Raw genomic sequence first — 20,600 nt, forward strand, 5'->3', positions numbered from 1 at the left:
ACAAAGATGATTGATGGTGCTTGAGAAATGCCCTACATGTACGAAGTACAGTAGCTCATATATTGAACATAGGCTTCTGTGAACACAGCCAAGTCACTAGGATCAACTAGGATCCAACAAGTCAACTAGGATCCAGTTCAGATTCATTTTCTTGATGTCCAAAACCATCCATGGGTCAAGACTTTTCCTAATGGTCACCTTTTCCTGCTCAGTTACGACTTCCATCTACAGTTATGTTTAGGGACCTACCTAATTCACGGCAGAAGTGGGCTGCGCAGCAGCTCCTGGAATCTTGAAAGTTCCCCCTCATGCCACCCCACCCCCCACCAGTTAGTGGAAAGGTCCTGCCACTTGGTCCTGATCAGCAGGGAGACTAACTGCAGTTTTAAATATGGCACCATTTTTGCCTCCCAGCCAGTCAGCAACAAACAGCAGGACCATCAGGGCCCATCAGCCAATCAGCTGAGGCATGTGGTGGAACCTGAAAAATTAAAGTTGCTGCTGCGCTGTCCACTTCTGCTGTGAATTCAGGAGATCTCTAGTTATGTTCTACCAGAAATGAAAAACTGTTAGCAACAGAGGAAGACCTTTGATTGTGAATGAGAATTTTCACAAATGCTAGACTATAATAAATGGTAGATGCCAGGGAGTGTATTGAATAGGGGATAGATCACTCTCTAGAGACTAGAGATACCTGGCCTGATGCTGTCCCTGCATAGCTTCCACTTTTGCTATTATCAAATAGGATAGTGGGCTAGATGGACCATTGGTTTGACCCAGTATGACAGTTCTTACATTCTTCTGATTTGGAATATAGAACTCCCTCCTGCAAGACATGAATACCATTATGGGCTTTGCAGCTTTAAGTACTTCAGGCAAATCCATTTTTGGATGTAACATTCTGAGGACAGCTCTCAAATATATCTGCAGACTAAGCCATTATTGTGTACAGAGAAGGAAGGATACAGTGGTACAGTGACTTGGTTGTGTTCACAGAAGCCCATGTTCAGTATATGAGCTACCATACTGGATGGACACAGTACTCCAGCTGGGGTCTCATCATCTCTACTCGGGTAGAGCGGAAGTTATATTTCTTCTCTACTTGGTGCTGATGAGATCCCAGCTGGAGTAGTGTCCAGTTCTGGGCGCCACACTTCAAAAAAGACGTGGAGAATCTTGAATGGGTCCAGAGAAGGGCCACAAGAATGATTAAGGGCCTGGAGGACAAACTTTATGAGGAAGGGCTAAGGGATCTGGGACTGTTCAGCCTGGGGAAGAGAAGGTTGAGGGGGGACTTGGTGGCCATCGATAAGTATGTACTGGGTGTATATCGGGAGCTGGGAGAAAAACTGTTCCCTAGGGCGCCCCAGGGGAGGACAAGGAGCAATGGCCATAAACTGTTAGAGGATGGTTTCAGGTTGTATGGTAAGGGTGACCAGAAGCTGGAATAGACTTCCCAAGGCAGTGGTGCAGTCCCCAACCTTGGAAGTCTTCAAGAGGAGACTGGACAGACCCTTTGCTGGGATCATTTGATTTCAGCAGTATTCCTGCCCAGAGCCAGGGGGGTTGGACTGGATCTATCAAGGTCCCTTCCAGCCCTTAATTTCTATGAAAGGAGGGAGCACTTGGTTGATGTCCTTTTTTTATTTGCATGTTGCAGGGAGGAGGGCCATATTAGTAGCTACATAAATAAAATCAGTGACCCATATAGTTGCTGTTTATTCAACCAAAAAGAGAATACACATAAGCATTTAAGAAAATGACCAAAGCATAAAGAATCTATACAACTAAAATTTTTTAATTGCTTAGTATGAAGTAGATAAGCAGTATTAGTTGTACAGGTTATTTATACTGCACAAGCAGTCTCTTTTGTCAAGTAAGCTAGCTTCCAAATAAAAGCAAACATTGGTTTCCTTGATGAAGGCTTTTGTGACCAAGTTCTATTAGAAAAATATGGCCATATTAAGTTAAAAAAAATGAGTATAAACTTATTAAAAATGTTACCTAACCAGCAGCTTAAAACATGTGCTTTACGCAGTAATTATTTCTTTATTAAATATATACGCTGTCCTTCCCAAGAAAGGACTCAGGGTGACATACAGTAGATCAAATAAAGTATAAAGGCAGATAAAATATTAAATAAATAAGATGCAAGCAGTAGCCCAACTGAACCTTGCTTGCTAAATGCCTGCCCAAATAAATATAGTATAAACGTAAGAATTTAGCTTTTACATTTAAGTGTCTATTCTGAATCAGAGGTGCCTTCTTGGAGAGATTTCAAACTTGGTAACCTTCCAGAAATGCTGCAAAAAGTCATTTTTATGAGAATTTTTGCAAAAGTTTGCAAGTATAGAGGGACAGAGTTGGAAGGTTTTTTTTTCTTATTATTGCTTTGGACTGTTGGATAACAGAATTACTCAAACTAGTTAACTCAGCTTCAGGAGTATAGCTGATGATATTTATAGGTAACCTTGACTATATATAAAAATGTACTTATTCCAAGTAACCATAATTTATTGTTGTATGCTTACTTAATAGGGTACCTACAGGTCTGTGAGGCCACTTTTTACGCGTTGAATGAGCTTTAGTTAAAGTGCCCTGTAACAGGTGCCTGCTCTGGGCCGATCTAGATGTGGCCTACACACCTGTTCCTGGGCCAACCACCCACCTTCTCGCCTGCCACGCTTTGTTGTTAATTGATGTTAGTTAGCAGGAGACTGCCCCGATGCCAGAGGGCGCTGTCTGTGGCTCCGTTTCCTCCCCTACACCGCAACCCACGTCTCGCTGATGGTACCAACGTTGTTTGTCCGGGCCTTGTTGCAATTTGGCCCCTGCGTCCTTGCTGGGCCCTCCGAGGCCTTATCTCACTCTGCGCCTTCCCTGGCACTTGGGCTTTCCGCAGCCCTGTCTGGCACTGTGCCCTCCCTGGGGCTTCTCAACGCAGCCTCTCTCTCTGGGGCTGGGGTCGGTGCACCCCGAATGCTGCACCCTTGCTGGCACTGGGGGTCCCATATGAGGCTTCCTCCATCCCCTAATAGCCTCACCCAAACCACCAGTTACAAACAGCAAACAAAGCATAAGCCCCAAGGTTATAACATAAATCTCAGCCCTCTGGCTCCAACATTCTTCCCGCCACACCAGGGGTGCCCCATCTCTCACCAGTTTCCAGCCATTCGTGTATTCTGACCTCTTCCCTTCACTCTCTCCAGCAGAGCTCCTTCTCTCTTAGCTGCCAGCAGGGAACTCCTCCTGGCCTCCAGCCTGTGGTTTATATAGGAGCCAGGCCCTGCCCTTCCTGTCAGCTGACCAGGCAGGTGTGAGTCACTAGCTCCCTCCAGTTACCCTAACAACCAGCACCTGCATAGTTACCCTGGCTCTACCAGTAGCAGGCACCTTAGTGCCCTGCTACATGCCCCTACCACCTTTTTGAACTGCAGGACACTGAACACATGAGACACTGCAGGTGTTTTAACTAGAGTGGCTCCTGAGAGCCACTCTAATTAACATGCCCTCCCCCTACCCCCTCCCTACAGTCCTGGAGCACATGTATAGGTGCCCTGAATTGTTAAAGCTGTTTAATAAATATGTGTTTATATTATAAATACAATGAAGTTATACATATTCTGAATATAAAAGTGTGACATTTCCAAAAAGACCATTTCATAGCATTATCCTATTTGCTAGTAAAACAGTAAGTCCGTAGTAAGATCCACCCATAATAATAACCCACCAATTCACCAGCTACGCCAAGTAGCTTCTCTTCTCCCTTTGGAAAATCCAGTCTTTCTAGAAGGCATAAAGGTTAATAAATCTAAATTCTATCAACCAAAAGGGAGAACTGTCAGACTTGAGGGTGCCTCATGGATAATAATAGGAAGTTACAACTCCACTATTGTAAATAAAAAGATGTCTTGATAACAAAAAATGTTTTTAAGTTATCAGTAGTGTGTGATAACTCTCAGAAACGGAGATATACTTTAGTCCACAATATATGCTGCATAACATTCTCTGTCATGAAATAGAAAATTACGTAGATTCCATTTCTGTCATAGGGGCGGAGGAGACTTGTTCGTGATGCAACACCTGCTAAAAAAGAAACGGAAGATGATAAAACACAGGACAAGTTAAAAGACAGTAACAAAGAAAATAAAGAGGTAGATGAAACACCTGAGAATGCAGACAAGAAGGAAAATGAGACTCCATTAGGGAAAAAGAATACACCAAAGCAAAAAGAAAAGAAAATGAAAAAAGAGGAATCTGATAAAGAATCTGATGAAGAGGAGGAGAGCAGGAGAGAAAGGTACATTGTTAACTTATACCTACTGTTGAGACTGTGTCTGTGCAGTGCTGCAGCAACACTGTACATCTGAGCACAAGGAAGGTTTGGGACTGGTCTGATATCTGAACTCCAGAAATGTGAAAAATGTGGGCTTTGATTCACTCACAATTTGTCCCTTCCTGTGTAACAGCATCTCCCTGAGCCAGCAAGGGCTGCTGTACTGATAAAGGAGGTCATCCTTGAGAAATGGCAGGCAGTGTTACTCATAGAGCTCTTCTAGGGCAGGCAGCTTTCTTATTGTGGGGGCTGTCCAGGAGTTTTTGTGACGATTGCCCAGTCGATATGCTTAATTAGTATGCTTTATCGGTATGTCCCAGGATGCTCAAGTTCTGCTGTCAGCTTAGCCTCACTTCTGGGACTGCTGTAAGCTTAACAGTGCACCAGCTGTAAGTAGTAGGCACTATGCACTGTTGCACCATACCTGTGGACGGACTTTAGCCACTGTGGGCTCACTGCATACTGGCATTTTATTATAGTAATGTGCAGGTGCCAGCTAGGATAGGGATCTCACTGTGCTAAACATTGTATAACCATAGCAAGTGATGGTTTCTGCCCAAATATAGATATTTAGAAGGAAATGCTATATACAGAATAGCCAGTAACGACTGGCAAATATACACTATTATTTGTATTAATATTTAAATGTATTATGGAGGACAGTGGGGAGGTGGGAAAGATGAATTAAGAACATGGGGAAAGAGATTGTGATGAATGGAAGAGAGAAGGATTGAATGAAGAGGACAAGAGAAAGAACATGGAAGGCATAAGGAGGGAGACTGACCACAAGAAAGGATAAGGGGATGGTGGAGCAAAGAGCCAGTCAGCAGGTAGAAAAATATTATCCTTAACCTAAACTGACAGGCAGAAATGTATTCAATCACTAGTCTCCAAAAAGTTAGGAAAGTGGAACAGGCCTTTTACTTCCTACCACACTAAGCCTGGCTGCCCTCTGACTGTGTCTTAATTGTTTAAGCTGGCTTTGCCACTTGGGATGTTGTTGTTCTTCTCTTCTAGTCCTTGTGGCTGGGGGAGCAGGGCCTACTTGGGGCACAAGTTGAGACTGAATCAAGCCTGATGTGTGTTGTTTGAAGCAACTGGAGAACGTGCTGGTTGCACCATCTCATTTTGATGCACTTGTGGCAAAAAACAGTGACTTCAAGGAAGGCTGTGCCATGCAGTTAAAAGAAAGACCTTGCAGAATAACACAGAAAGCAAAAATTCCATTCAAACATAGATACAGTGTGGGTGTACAGCAGGCTGCATAGGTATGTTAAATATCTATGGTGTCTTAAGTCTTTTTTTTCTTTTTTTTTAATGGTAGGTAAGTGCCTTGTCGGTCATCTTCCCTTTTTGTTTAATCTGTTCCCTCAGCAAGATCTTTCTTTCTTGACTATGCCTTAGAATTTATTTTCTGTTTAAAAGTGAATTATGCTTTTTGGCTGTTTTATCTCTTTCTCTTGTTATCTCTGTCGCTTAGTATCTCTTTATCTCTTGTTATTAGTTTAAAGTTTTGCTTCACTCAAAATCTAATTTTTGTTTTCTTTTTAAAAAAGAAAAAGGTGGGAAACCATGCAGGTAAGTAGATCAGATGAGATGATGGTTATTAAAAAGACAATTTGGGTACACCTGCCCCTTATTTTAAACAGTAGATAAAATTATTAAAAGCTTCAGAGTTTTTTATTTCTCGTTAAAAGGCATTTGTTATAATCTTCAGTGACAATGCAAACTTAGCTCACCATCAGTGAGATGGGTTCTATAAAGTAAACCAGAAAGGATGCAACATTTAAAATAGCATGTCCAAGCAACTATATTAGCACTTAAACTTGCAATCTCCTCGTCATCTTTTCCTGTTTTTGTTAGGCCTCAGAAGTATGAGGTAATATATTCCCACTGCCTCTCTTTCATCAGCATGTCCATTTCCAAAGGGTGACTTTTCAAACATTCAGATATTTATGCATATTATGGTTCATATTAAAAATGGTTTATGAATAAATCCTATGCATCGTTTTAGCACTTATTTCCTTTCTCTTTGCATAAATCCTGTTTTCTGATTTGAAGAAACTCTGTATGTTCAAGTTGCTTTTTATGTACTGCACTTATGAACCAAGGATATCCCTACTCCTTCCTCCTCATTTAGAAAGGGACTGTCTATCTGTGCTTTTGAAATCATCAGTCTTTGTCCCTAATCCATGGGTATTTTAAATATACCTTGTTACAGAGAGGAAATTGAAAACAAAGGAGAATCAGAAGGGGAAGATGATGAGGAGGACACAGAGCCCTGTCTAACTGGAACCAAAGTGAAAGTGAAATATGGACGTGGAAAAACTCAGAAAATTTATGAAGCCAGTATTAAAAGCACCGAAGTTGATGATGGAGAAATTTTATATTTAGTACACTACTATGGTTGGAATGTAAGGTAAGAATGGGAAATTATATCTAGGTACTATTTTTAAAGAAAATTCTTTGGATTATCTTAGTGGAAGATAAAGGGTAACAAATCACTGGGCACCATAGTAAATTAGTAACATGGAAAAGTCAGATCATGCTAATGCTTTTTCATGTGTGTAACTTTTCTCACATATGAATAGTCCTGTTTAAACTACTGGAAATCCTCATATGCCTCTGTGCAGGTTTTTAGCCATTCTCTTCTTAAAACGATGTAGTTTTGTTAGCTTCAGCTGGAGTACTTATATCAGTAAATTGTAGTATGCCATAGGCAATGCATCAGCAGGGTATGTGGTGGCACGTGCCCCTTCCCCCCCCCCCCACTCGAGATTTCTGCACCCACAGTGGGGCATAGGGCTGTAGTCTGCCTGGATTGGGACCAGGCAGACTACAGGCAGGAGCCGCCTCTGGCCCAGTGGGCGGGATCCAGAACAGGAGGGAGCGCTGTGCTGCGATGGCCACCAAAGTGAGGCACCCCCTGCCCACTTGGCAGCACGGGGTGGGGGGGGTGAAACTCCACACCTCTGTAGCTGGAAGCCCTGTGCCAGCCATGCCACCATAGCTGCTAAGGTGAGGTGCCCTGGCGGTAGCAGTGCAGAGTTGCGCCCCCCTCCTGATGCTGGGTGGACAGGAGACACTTCACCTTGGCGGCCATGGTGGTGCAGCGCTCCCTGCAGCAGTGGTGGCGGCACCGAGCCTCCCCACTCTGCCCTCCTACACTAAGTTCTGCCTGCTGGGCCACAGAGGCAGCTCCAGCTCAGTGCCGGTCTGGCCAGGCTGCAGCCCTGTCCCATGCCCCATTGTGGGCACAGAAATCTGAGAAGGCATGTGCCGCCCCACATGTCAGCTGTGCCCTCCCCACCCTCCTCTGCCCTACACTTCACCTGTGCCTCTTCCCCCCATAGACTTACCTGCAGGGAGCTGCTGTCCACTACACTACCTGGCTGCATTGCTGGCCATATGCATGTGTGTGCGCACATCCGCACATGGCCCCCTGCCTCTGATTGTTCTCCACCAGGTTCAAGCAGGCCTTTGCAGGCTGGGTCTCTGCCAGCCTGCAAGAGAAACCCTGTGGTTTCCCAGGTTTTTTCCTTTAAAGGGGAAAATCTGCCTTTTTCCACAGGAAATGGAAAGCCTGGATCCCTGCTTATCAGGATAGATTAGACTATTTTAAAGCATAAACAACTGTTTATGTATTAAACTTGGATGTTTAAATGAGCAAAATTGTGCTGACACTTGAATATCGGCTATAATTAAAAATAATATTTGGTAAAGAAATTTATGAATGGGGGAAAAAGCTGAACTTTGTAAATAGCTACTGAGGTGGGGAAAGGTCCCCCAAATGATCCTGCTAGATTCCAGAAGAAATTCTTTATATTTAACAGACGTTGTATTAATGGACCTTGTTACAAATGTAACTGCATGTACAATCAGTGCCATATAACTTTAAAAAAAATCTAATTTCTTTGTGCTTACAATTTGAAACTGCCATCTCCTTAAGTTTCTGAGGAATCTAAGTAGACTTCCATCACCTCCCCCCAACAAATATCTTTTCACATCACTTCTTTATAGGTTAGCAATGCAGGAAAATTTAATAGGTACAAATGTGCCATCTGTACCTTTCGAAAATCTCTGTCAATATTTGTAATTGCCTTTTGCCAGAAGTTTTAAAGATTGCTGTTGCTGTTATTTTTACTGACAATAACAAAAATAAACTCCTGATTTTTGTATCATATTATACTAAAAGTTTTTAACTGCAATAGTAACAGTATGCTGTGTGTTTGCCTTTAGATATGATGAATGGGTGAAAGCTGATCGGATTATCTGGCCTTTGGACAAAGGAGGACCAAAGAGAAAACAAAAGAAAAAAGCAAAAGTAAGATTTATTGATTAGTAAACTACGTGTAATAATGCCTTCTGACCATGACTACTCTTCATAACAATTTTATTTAGCTGCTCACTCCCTAATCAGTTATTTTTAATATGTAGCACAAGAGAGGTAATTCTGACTCTGAGCACTGATGTATGTTCATAAAATGCCCTATTTTTGTTTTCAGAATAAAGACGACAGTGAAAAAGATGAAAAGAAGGATGAAGAGAAGCAGAAATCAAAACGTGGACGTCCCCCTCTGAAATCTACGCTTCTATCAAATATGTCTTGCAACTTATCCAAAACACCTAATAGTGAAGGTAAAGCAGGAGCCAGAAGTGCAAGAAGTAATTTGTCAGATTGTTCACCATTACCAAATGGAACAGAAGGTATATCTGCTGGGAACTTTCACGATTGTTTAATTGACCGTATATGGATGTTTGTGTAAGCACTAGCAAGGTAAATGTGTGTCAGTTTGAAAACTTAAACATTTTGCTGTGCTGTAAAGCAGCAGTTTTAGTCCCATGCAGTCAGCCAGCTTACTAGCAAAATATACCACTTCACGATTTTTGGTGCAATATTTATTCTATATAAATTAATTAATTTTGATTTTGATTTTAGCAACACCTCGCAGGCAAACGAGACGTAGCTCAGGAATGTTTGATTCTGATAGAGGATCAAACGGTGAGTGATCTCTGTCCTGTGTGCGCTTTTAGAACCTTTTGGAAATGAGGTTTAATTTTTTTTCCTGGTGAATTTTAATGCTGCTGATAGAGCTAAAGTGACATTGCTGGAAAGCAAAGTCATCTGTTTACCACAAAAAGCGAAATGTAATGGGCAATTGGTATTTGATCTTCCCAAGGGGTGTCCAACTGTTCAGTGGCTGGAGGCCACTCTGAGAGCATGGCACAGACTCCCCAAGCTGCACACCATTTGGATGCCCTCCTGCTGCACCATGTCTGGGCTCTCCTCCCGTACCCCCCTGCTGTGTACCCTGTGCGTGACCTCTGCCCCCTCATCCTGCTCTATGATGGGCAGAGGCAGGCAGCAAAAACTAGAGGAGGAAGGGGGAGTCCAGGGACATCAGCTGTTGTTGCAGCTTCAGTGATGGGGGGAGTGGCAGCTAGGTAGGAGCCCAGGGGCTGCAACTTAATCCCTCATGGGCCACCAGTTACACAACCCTGATGCACCTTGTGTTCCCTAATCGCTGTCCCTCAATCCTGATTTTAAGAAGATAAATTCCAGAGATAGAAAGTGAACTAGTGCTATGGTCATTCAGTCTTCAACCTTACTGCTGATGCCTTTAGCAAGGTAGTTAAGTACAAGTGGTTGCAACATTTTTTTTTTTTTTTGATGGTGTGAACCCAGGTCCAGAAGAAATTGTAGTGAAACAGTCAACTCCTTTCATACAGTTTCCAATAACATAATAATCTGGCAGCATAATAGTGCTTGTTGTATATAAAGTATCTTATTCATACTAGTGGTTTAACAATGAAATGTCTGTGTCCTGTTACTTGTTTTCTGAGCCATCCATTCTTTTTTGAGGTCAACTCAAAGGGAAGGAGATCTCTTACAACTGAAATCTTTAGATAGAGAACCTGTAAAAGCATCTTATCCTCCTGAAATGTGTTGCTTTTTGGGGATATAGAAATAGCAGAGTAATGTTAACAAAATAAAAAAGAACTTGCTTTCTATGGAATTGCTGATACCATGTATCCATAGCGATCTAAAATAGCACTAATAAAAATGGTAGCAAAAGTAGGTCAAATATTATAGCAACTTTTTTATAGTTGAAGTTGATGCAAAACCAGAACTGTTGAGTATTTGTTTGGCTGAAATCAGAAGTTGTGTTTTAACTGATGATCTTTTTTGGCATTTTTATCTTTTTGTGTTTGGCAGACTCTGACTCATCTGACAGTGAGGGAGATGAAAGTTCGGAAAAGACTTCGAATGAATTTTCTCCAGAAATTTCAGAACCAGAAAAAAACGAAAAACTAATTGATGAGAAACCTGATGAAGAAAACCCAAAGATTTCACATGCATTGAAAGAAAATGACAGGACTCAAGTGCAGTCATTAGAAACTTTGAAACTGGAAGTTGAAGAAAGTGAACAAATTGTTCAGATTTTTGGAAATAAAACTGAACAAGTGGAAGACATTAAAAAGGAGACTGAAAAATCACCTAAAGGGAAGGGGAGAAGGAGCAAGACAAAGGACCCTTCTTTAGAGAATGTAAAGATTCCAGGAAGCCAGGAAGAGGCAACAAATGAATCTCTCTTAGAAACTGAAAGATTAGACGTTTCTTCATTGGATACTAAAGAGTTTTCCGCCACTACTGAAAATGACATGGAACCTTGTGTAAAAGATAAGAAATTTTTGAAAAGGAAAACAGAACAGTCATCCCCTGATAAAAGAGTACGACTGGAGAGTGAGATGGAAGTGTCAAACATTGTGACTGAGAAGACCAACGAATGTATTGGGACAGCAGAATGTAAAGATTTAAATGCTGAAGAATCACTCAGAACTGAAAATGAGGAAATGCCATCGTTAGTGGCAGAATCGGACCAACGGGTTCAACAGCTAATGAATGAAAACTTTGAATGTCCATCTGAGGAAAGTGGGAATGTTCCATCAAAAGATGAGGATGACACCATGCCTCAAATTGGACCAGAAACTCTCCTGTGCCATGAAGTGGACTTGGATGACTTTGACGAGAAGGAAAAGAGCGTCACTGAGGATCCAGTGTTGGAAAAGCCAGGCTCCAACACTCCACATTCAAACCCATCTGCCTTACCCTCTGCAGTCCAGCCAAACTTCTCAGTGGCCTCACCCCTTGCCCTTAGTCAGGATGAATCACGCAGTATAAAGAGTGAAAGTGATGTAACTATTGAAGTGGACAGTGTGGCAGAAGAATCTCAAGAAGGTCTCTGTGAAAGTGAGTCTGCTAATGGATTTGAAGCCAGTACGACTTCAAGCATTTGTAGTCTAGCAGTACAAGAAAGGGACACTGGAGAGAAGGGTAAGTCTCCCTTTTTTGACAGATCTTGAAACCACCACTGTCTGTTTTTCCTTAGGGTGGTTGGTGTACAATCAAAAGGCTATTATTACATTAGCGGTTAGCTGTCTTTAAAGATCATTTTGATTCAAACCTATATGTTAGACCTTGCATATATTAGGGTGTGTTCTTCTGTCTTGCAGGTCAAAAAAGGCCAAGTGATGGCAATAGTGGGACACTGGCAAAGAAACAAAAGCGTACTCCAAAGCGAACAAGTGCTGTAGCCAAAAATGAAAAGAATGGAACAGGTAAGTTCAGCAGGGGATGCTTGTATATGGCATGTGTATAGAAAAAAACTACCACCCTGGGATGTAGACCACCATTTTTCATAGATAGGAGTTTCCTTGCCAGGCCTTTTCATTAGTAGTAATGGATCTATGACAGTGATTGAAATGGGTATATTGGCTATGTGATAAGCTGGTGGTTCCATGACTATCACCTTTTTTATTTTTTTATATCAGTTAGTGGTTTTTCAAAGTAACTGAATGTAAGAGGACACCAACTATTTACCTTTATTCTGGTCATTTTGTTCCTTTTCTTTGCTGAACAGAATCGCTTTCTTGAAAATGTGTCTCAAGTGTTTTTCATGCAAGAATAAAAGTTAATTTTAATGTACAAGAAAAATATTCTTTAATTAATTTAGATAAGTGTCATACTTCTAGAAAGAAAATTTCATGTTCACTCTTTGATTGGATACATAACTTTTTTTTTTTAAACTTGCTGAAATCTGAATTTACTCTCACAGCTCATTAGTGATAATGTTGACCAAAGCTAAAAGAATGTAATTCAATCAGTCACCATAGTCGGTGGCAAATAATAGCATTTTTCAGACTTAAATCTCACATACTGAAAATACTTGGATTCCTATAGTAACTGAAAAAAAATTAATAGGTTGTTAAACTTCATTATTGTATGCAGAGTGAGAAGATTAATATTTCTATGGGCACTGTAACTTAAAATGTTTGGAAACTTGTGCATCTTGAATGTGAAACTGCTCTATGTTACTATTGTCAAAAGTTATCTATTGGGGGAGGGGAAGGGGTGTTTTTAAAAAGATCCGGTAACTGTGGACTGAAACAAATATTAGATTACATGTTTATTTTTAATGCAGGAGTGTCAAATCAGATTAAAAAATACGACATTTGGATTTGCTGATAATTTGATAACATTTGGCATACAGGTTGTAACCGTGTTGGTCTACAGGCAAAAGGACTCAGAACTCGTGGTAGAAGCAATATCTTTTATTAGGCCAACTATGCCTGAAGAAGAGTGCGTGTGCCCGAAAGCTTGCAAATAAAGGGATTTTTTTGCAAATATTTAGTTAATCTAATAAAAGATCTCACCTCTACCTTGAGTTCTGATAACACTTGGAATGCACCCAGGAAGCAGGTTCTTTTTGTGTAAAGAAGTGCAATTTTTTGTTAGTCACTTTTTCAACCATAACTACAGTTTTGGGGGGACAGAAATTGTAGTCTTTAAAGAGTACCAAAGTACTGGTTCTTCTAATCCAAGTTAATTTCTCATAGGACAAAGTAGTGATAGTGAAGATCTTCCAGTCCTGGACAGTTCAAGTAAATGTACTCCAGTCAAACACATTAATATGTCGAAACCACAGAAGCTTGCTCGATCCCCAGCAAGAGTGATTTCCCCTCATATCAAAGATGGAGAAAAGGATAAACATAGAGAGAAACATCATCAGCAGAATGCTTCTCCCAGAGTGTATAAATGGAGTTTTCAGCTCAGTAAGAATTTTTTTAAGATCTTATATATTTAAGTAATATATATATTGGTCCAAGGTCCATGGCTTTTTATTTTCTAGAACAATTCCAAGTAAGCACTGTGAAATGACAGGACAGGGAGCAATGACCTCAGTTTGCAGCAAGGGAGGTTTAAGCTGGATATTAGGAAAAACGTTCTCACTAAAACGGTGGTGAAGCACTGGAACGGGTGACCTAGAGAGGTGGTGGAATCTCCATCTTTTGGAGGTTGTTAAGGCCCAGCTTGACAAAGCCCTGGCTACAGTGATCTAGTTGGGACTGGTTCTGCTTTGAGCAGGGGGTTGGACTAGATGTGACCTCCTGAGGTCCCTTCCAACCCAAATTTTCTGTGATTCCATGAATGCCTAACAGCATTGTAAAACTATACTGAGTGGTATTTCTGTGCCTTACAGTTCACACATAACAATCCTTGTAAAAATTGCTGTTTAAATTTTTATTTTCTCTATTCTTGCTCCTACCCCACAGTTTCATTTTTGGTGTTGTTATTTCAAGATCATGAAGCTGACATGTTATAAATTTGAATGTAGCCTAGAGTTATCCCAATTTTCAGATGGCTTAAACAAGTCATTAATTGGTAATTCAGGAAGTACTGAGTTGTCAGCTGCTAAAATTCAAGTTGCAAATGAAGTGCGAGATGGCAAAAGAATTTTGTTTTTTGGGGTTTTTTACCTATGGTCCAAAATAGTGTAGCCTTAAACTGTGGGAAACTAAGGCATCTTCAGGATGAGTAATATTTTTACTCATAGGCAGTACTAATGATCAATCATTAGGGAGAGGGGAGAGGTATGTCGACCTTTACAAGCATGACAGAAATGTATAGCCTTCTATTCACGGGGAGCACAGTTCTTTTCAGTGTCTGTCCCTAGAATTTAAGCACCCTGGATTAAATGGAATTTAATCAGACATTTTGTGTTTTGAAGGAAAAATGTAAAGGCTTTGGCAGCCTATCTTGGATGTAACCTTATTTAGTAGTAATGTTGGTGTGTATGATATCGTTTATGAATTACAGTTAACTTTTTAACAAAAATTGAGTAAAATTTATTTTTTTCCCCTCTTAAAGATGAATTGGACAACATGAACAGCACTGAGAGAATCTCTTTTCTGCAAGAAAAATTACAGGAAATACGAAAATACTACATGTCTTTGAAGTCAGAAGTAGCAACCATAGACAGGAGAAGGAAACGATTAAAAAAGAAAGATAGAGAAGGTATCTTTAAAATGTTACCTTTACTATATAAGCCTTCTATCATAAGAAGCCTTTTGTGAAAATATAAAAAAACCCAAACTTGATGTCATTCTCAGAAAAATAACTACTACAGAAAATACAATTCACCCAATTCTTGCTTTGTATCCACATAAGACAAAAGTAAAATTTATGTCTTGACTTTGCTTCACAAACTTACAGTAAATAAAGAAGGAAAAATCTTACATATTTTAAAATGCATCTAATGAAGCAGGTTGTTTCCCAAGAAAGCCTCTCTGAACCAGTTAGCTTAGTGCCACATCATCTGGCCCCAGGGCACCCCATGGCAGAAATTTGACAGCAGGGGTACAGGAATTAATGCTCCCACCACTCCCACTGCCAAATATCTATACTTGTGGGGAGACCCATGGAGCTCGATGATACGGCTCCATGTACTGGGTCTGGACCATGGACTAGATGTTTAACACCTCTGAATTAGCTGTAAGGGCCTGACAGACATTACACGTATTGTGCAGTATTAATGCAGAGGTCGCACATTTAATGATAGCATGCCAGATGCTAAAGCAATTATCCCATGATAAAAATGGCAAACCCACTGCAAAAAGTCAAACCTGCCTCAAAAGTTACTTGTTGAAAGTGGAACTTTTCTGGCATACAAGTATCCCACGTTAATTTTAACATCTGGCATGTTACCTAGACCAGTGGTTCTCAACCTTTCTCCTACCAAGACGCATTTGTGAAGACCCATGGTCTGTCCCAGCCCATACCCCCCGGCCTCTCCTTCCCCACCAGCCATGCTGGTGTCCCTCACTCCTGACCCACAGCCCCTTGCCCACCCAGCCTGCCAAAGGGCCCCCCAGCTGCCCCCATCCCACATGGGCTGGAGTACGGCAGCTGTGGTGACTCTGGCTTATGCAGCTGACAGCTGAGTGAGTCTGGCCCTGGCACAGGCTGGAGGGAGGAGGAAGAAGGGCCTGTGGCACCCCGCCTGCCCTGGCCGCACGACACCAGGCACCTTGGTCATGGCTTTTCCCACCCCCTGAGCAGAATCTGACTGCCCCACCCCCACAAGCATGGTCACCGGCCCCCAGTGCTGCCAGCCCAGCCACAGAGCTCTACCCCACCCTCTTCCCCTGCTGGAAGGGGCAGATGCCTTCCCGCTGCCCCTCTGCCCTGCTGTAACTCACAAGCCTTTGAAATATTCTTGAGACACATTTTTGGGTTGCAACTCATGGGTTGAGAAATGCTGACCTAGACCCTCTACTGTCCCGCAGTGCTCTGCTGTCCCCATCCCTCCTCCAAGGCAGAGAGAGGGATGAGGAAAGTAGTGGGCAATGGGCCATGGTGGTGGCAGGGGTTGACCAGGGGCAACTCTTCCCAATCAGCCCTTTCAGCCTGCCAGGCATCTTGCAAGCAGCCCTGGGCCTGACTGCCTGCCTTCTTAAATTTACCGTCATGTAACTACAGGACAGGGGAGCTGCTCCCTGGTCCCAGCTGTTGGCTAGCCCTTTGAAGTCCTGGGGGCAGTGTGAGCTGAGGAGCAGCCATCACACCTGGCTGAAGAGTATGCCTTTATTGCACTCCAACCAGGCAGCTTTGGATCTGTGGTCACCCATAGATTTGTTTTTTGTAGTGCTACAAATATTGGCTTGAGATGCTAATCTGCCCTACCTTCTGCCTGGCTTCACATGAACATGCCTAACCACCTCTCCCCCCTGTAAAAGCGTGGGCTTCCAAATGTACCGTAAATCTAGGTTTCTACAATTAGCATAACAAAATCTAGTTCTTGTAAGATTTCAGAAATACAGAAATGGTGATATTGGTTGTCCGGTTCACATGAACCTAAGAATTAAAAAAAATAATTTAGACCAGTTTCATAAAACTTTTTTTTTCTAGTAAATATTGTTATCTTGAATTCAGTACTATTTGCTCTGATACCATGGCAATGAGTTCAGTAAAATTGTACTGAAACATGAGAACTTGCTAGTTGCTGCATAAGCAATCCATCTGGATTTTCCTAGTAGGATTGAAAAGTATTCTGTTAGCGCTTCCCTCCTTCCGTGCCTTTTTGAAGTAAATAAATAAAGTAATAAATTCTCATTGAAATGAGAGACTAAGAGCACTACTTTGAAGGATAATGCCCTTAGGTCTGATATAAGCTGTTGTGCCTGACTTTCTCCATGTGACTGAAATGATGTGCTTTACTTAAGACCTCATAAACTGTTTTTTGTTGATACACGTTTAAAATCAGAGCAGCCCTAAGTAGCCCCCAATGTGAAGTGTCATTGATAGTCTGTTCCTAACATCCTACTTTATATATTTCCAGTGTCTCATACAGGAGCATCCATGTCTTCTGCTTCATCAGACACTGGAATGAGTCCATCATCATCCTCTCCTCCACAGAATGTGCTTGCTGTAGAATGCAGGTGATACACATTTCTCTGCCTTGCCAGCAGCTTGCTGCCATGGACATAAATACTGAAGTCCTGAAATACATCCACAGAAAGCACTCAACTGGTTTGACATTGCCAAGTATATTCTGTACACTCTTCCACTGCTGGACTGTATGTTTTTTTCCCCCTCCCCTCTTTTTTATTTTTAATTTTACTGTTCGGAGAAATTAAGCTCATTGGTAACCGAAGGTTTGTAGGCACAACCTGACATTTATGTCATTGTGTATATTTGTGTTTTGTCAGCACAGAGAAAGGGCACTTACCAAATTTGAAAAGATATGTCCAATGAAGCCTTCAGGTGTTCTAGGGAAATCATAGAAAAGCAAGTGCACCCAACAGACATCAAAATATTATCAAAAAGAATCGAGTAACTGCTGCACTTTCCTCGAACTGTATGTTAACCCTTGGTGAGTAGTTCCTCTTTGTGGAAGCACTTGCTATACAGAACTGCCAAAGTATATGTTCAGCAATGTGCCCAGTTTTAAAGGTGTATATGGGACAAAATAAATTGTGAAAGGAAGTGTAGTTTACTGAAAACTACAGTTGTAATAAGTCTTCCACTTTTTATAGGATTTTTGAGCACACAATTATGCAAATATTTTAATGTTTATTAATGTTTACAGTGGAATTGTGAATAGGTTTTCAGTGGACTATCTTATTCCTTGACAAAAATATTTTGTCTTTTTTCTATGTAATTTCAGAGTTTTTATTTTGTTACAAAAAGACAAAAAATGAAATATATAACAACAATGAAGTTATTTAACAAGATTTCTAAAGCTGAAATTTTTTTGTGTAAAATAAGGTATCTTACAACTTGTTAAATATATTTATTCAGACATTGGATGTTGTATTTTTATGTATTTTTTAAAATATTAATAAAATTGGAAAAAAAAATCTAGGTTAGTTCACTCTTTCGATAAAACATTACCTATCAGTTGTAGCTCTTACAGGAGGTTTATCCAGTAGCCATGCCTGTATGTAAAGTGGGTCTGTCTATACTTATTTTCCACAGTGTAGAACTGTAATCAGGCATTGGATTAAATTATGACCTTATTTGGAAACTTTGGCAGTCCTCGTACTTATTGTTTTGAGGAACAAATTCTATTGGGTTGCCCTTAAGATGCTTTGTCACAGTTTTGTTTGCTATACTGCCGAATGAATTTCTATCTCCCAGAGCTGAGATGCAACAATAAAGTAAAGTAACTGTGTATGCTTTGTCTGTGGATTGTCCCACAGACGGATACAGTTTGTAAATAACTCTTCCAAAACCATGTATTTAAAACAGTTTGCATATACATTATGTATAAAGTGATTTTTTTATCAATTTTTTTATTCATGTTTGTACATTGAAAGGGGTTTTAACCCTCTTTTTCTGTGTTTAATATGCTGTAGAGTAATAACATAGATGCTCTAGACTGTATATCAGGATATGGTTCACACAGCAGAAGGTCGGAGCAAAACACTAGTGATGAGGTAGCATTACTAAAATCGATGTTTCTTGAAATTTCATTTACCACATTTGTCAACTTGTGATTCCAATTCCTTCCATTTTCTCAGAGAATTAAAGAAAAAGTACTCTTGTAAATGCACTTTTTCTGTCTTTTCTTAAGCAAAGCAGAACTATTTCAATGTAAGATAAATATGAAGCTCATTAGAGAGCATTAATAAAGGCCATGTTTTAAACATAGGCTTTATATTTTATTTTTTATTTAAATAATTGTTCTTGTAAATCTACTGACTAAACAATAGGAAACTCAAACTTGATAAAGTGTTGTAAAGACTTTTCAGAGCTACATTTTACTGTTAATTTTATATTAGCTATGAATAATAAATAATAAAAATACTTATTTTATAAGGAAAATAACATGGGTCACATTTTCTCAAATTATCTTCCATGCTTAATATTTGCAGAAGTTAATTATTGATGTTGAGTGTAATTGAATTAATTCCTGTATTGTTCTTGGATTAATTTACATCTTGTGCAAATATTTAGCCTGTGCCTAAATACTAGCAGTATTTATAATGAAAAACTGGAAACAATTTGGCCTAAATCACTATTTTAAATATTATAAATTATGGATTAATCTCCAGCATTCTGTACTATAGTATAATTTCAAAATGGAGAAAGTTGACTGCTTCCACTTAACTTTTATGAGTGTTTAAAATATAGCAAGGAAACTGAAGAGGTGGGTAAAACAACTGTTTAATGTCCGAATATGAATTAGGAATGTTTGTTTTGCAGATGAAAATTTATTGAAGGAAAGAAAGAAGGCTTCTTTTTCCTTCTACTTTCCACAGGTGCTTTTCTAGATTATCCACTTGTACATCAGTTGGGCAGAGTATTCAAATACCAATTTTAATAGGTACTTAAAGCATTCTCCCCTGTATTATGTCATTACAGTATTGTAAAATGAGATGAGTTAAATGTTCAATAGGGAACAATCCCTTGCTAGGAACGGAGATGTATAAGGTGACCTAAAAGCTAAAACTGAATGAGCTTCTGTTCTAGCTTCTGCTACATTTCCTTTTTCTCCCCTCTCTGAAACAAATGCATATCTTCATTGTCTTAAAAAAAAGTTATATTATGTATTACAAACAGATGTATTTATAACAGATTAGCTAATGGTTTACTGCTGGCTGTGCTATAGAGGATCTTTTGGTGGAGTGTATTTCCTCCTAGTCATCCCTCTGTTTTATCCTCAGACTATATACTTTATTTTTAGGATGTGCCAGGAGAAATGAGTATAAGAAACATTAAGTTGACTCAGTTGTGCACCTCTAACATCCCTTATGTAGCTGAGCTACCAACAGGAGTCACTGAAGAATCTGAGGATGTGCTGTGACGTAGCACTAGGAGTGCAAGATTGTGTCAGTGCAAATCAGGAAGAATGAGAATCCTGTGTGAACATGAATTTGAATTGGAAGAGGCTGTAGAATATTTGTTTTCTTGTTGTGCCTTGGAAGCACATGGTTCCTTTCTTCCTCAGTGTTCAGTTCCATTAAAATAGTAAAAAAACCTCTTTAAAAACTTGACTTCATACAGGAAAAGACCGCATCCTTCTAATTTAGTTTATATAAACAGCCACTTTGTGTACTAGCTGTAAAAACTGTTGTTAGAAATGTAAGTTTATAAACACCCAATGAAACCACTTTTTTTTTTTTTTAATTTCCCTTCCAGGCACCAGTTTGCTCAAGTTAGCAGCCATTCAGTTTAGATAGACAAGAGAAAAAAAAAGGCTCAGGCAGGAGAAACAAAGATCCCAGAACAATGGTAACATATTTATATTTCGCAAAAATTGGACTATCAGTGTGTGAAGCAAAGAGGTGGCCTAGGTAAAATATAGTTTTCCTTAACTTAGCAATTAGCAGTGAATGTGAATAAGGGCAAGGATTTTTTTTTAATATATTTTTATTTATTTTTAACAAAACTTAGCATCTTTAAGGTTTTGCCAGACAG

The 20,600-nt window shown here is 40.1% G+C and overlaps 1 protein-coding gene across 5 annotated transcripts in view; it reads left to right on the forward strand.

Annotated features, from left to right (window-relative positions):
• ARID4A (AT-rich interaction domain 4A) overlaps window positions 1–18,831 on the forward strand; it is a 64,926-nt gene extending 46,095 nt beyond the window's left edge. For 2 of the 5 annotated variants that reach the window (XM_059723355.1, XM_019479987.2), the window contains 10 exons: window positions 4,053–4,300; window positions 6,558–6,755; window positions 8,576–8,660; window positions 8,842–9,043; window positions 9,276–9,338; window positions 10,554–11,672; window positions 11,852–11,956; window positions 13,235–13,450; window positions 14,547–14,693; window positions 17,017–18,831. In XM_059723355.1, the coding sequence (XP_059579338.1) occupies window positions 4,053–4,300; window positions 6,558–6,755; window positions 8,576–8,660; window positions 8,842–9,043; window positions 9,276–9,338; window positions 10,554–11,672; window positions 11,852–11,956; window positions 13,235–13,450; window positions 14,547–14,693; window positions 17,017–17,120 (2,487 nt within the window). In that variant the 3' untranslated portion in view covers window positions 17,121–18,831. The remainder of the gene's footprint in view (window positions 1–4,052; window positions 4,301–6,557; window positions 6,756–8,575; window positions 8,661–8,841; window positions 9,044–9,275; window positions 9,339–10,553; window positions 11,673–11,851; window positions 11,957–13,234; window positions 13,451–14,546; window positions 14,694–17,016) is intronic. The other 3 variants (XM_059723357.1, XM_059723356.1, XM_059723358.1) reach the window with 3 other exon arrangements.
• The last annotated feature ends 1,769 nt before the right edge of the window (window positions 18,832–20,600 follow it).

The sequence above is a fragment of the Alligator mississippiensis genome, chromosome 2 (assembly GCF_030867095.1).
Source record: "Alligator mississippiensis isolate rAllMis1 chromosome 2, rAllMis1, whole genome shotgun sequence".
In the NCBI taxonomy this organism is placed as follows: domain Eukaryota; kingdom Metazoa; phylum Chordata; order Crocodylia; family Alligatoridae; genus Alligator; species Alligator mississippiensis.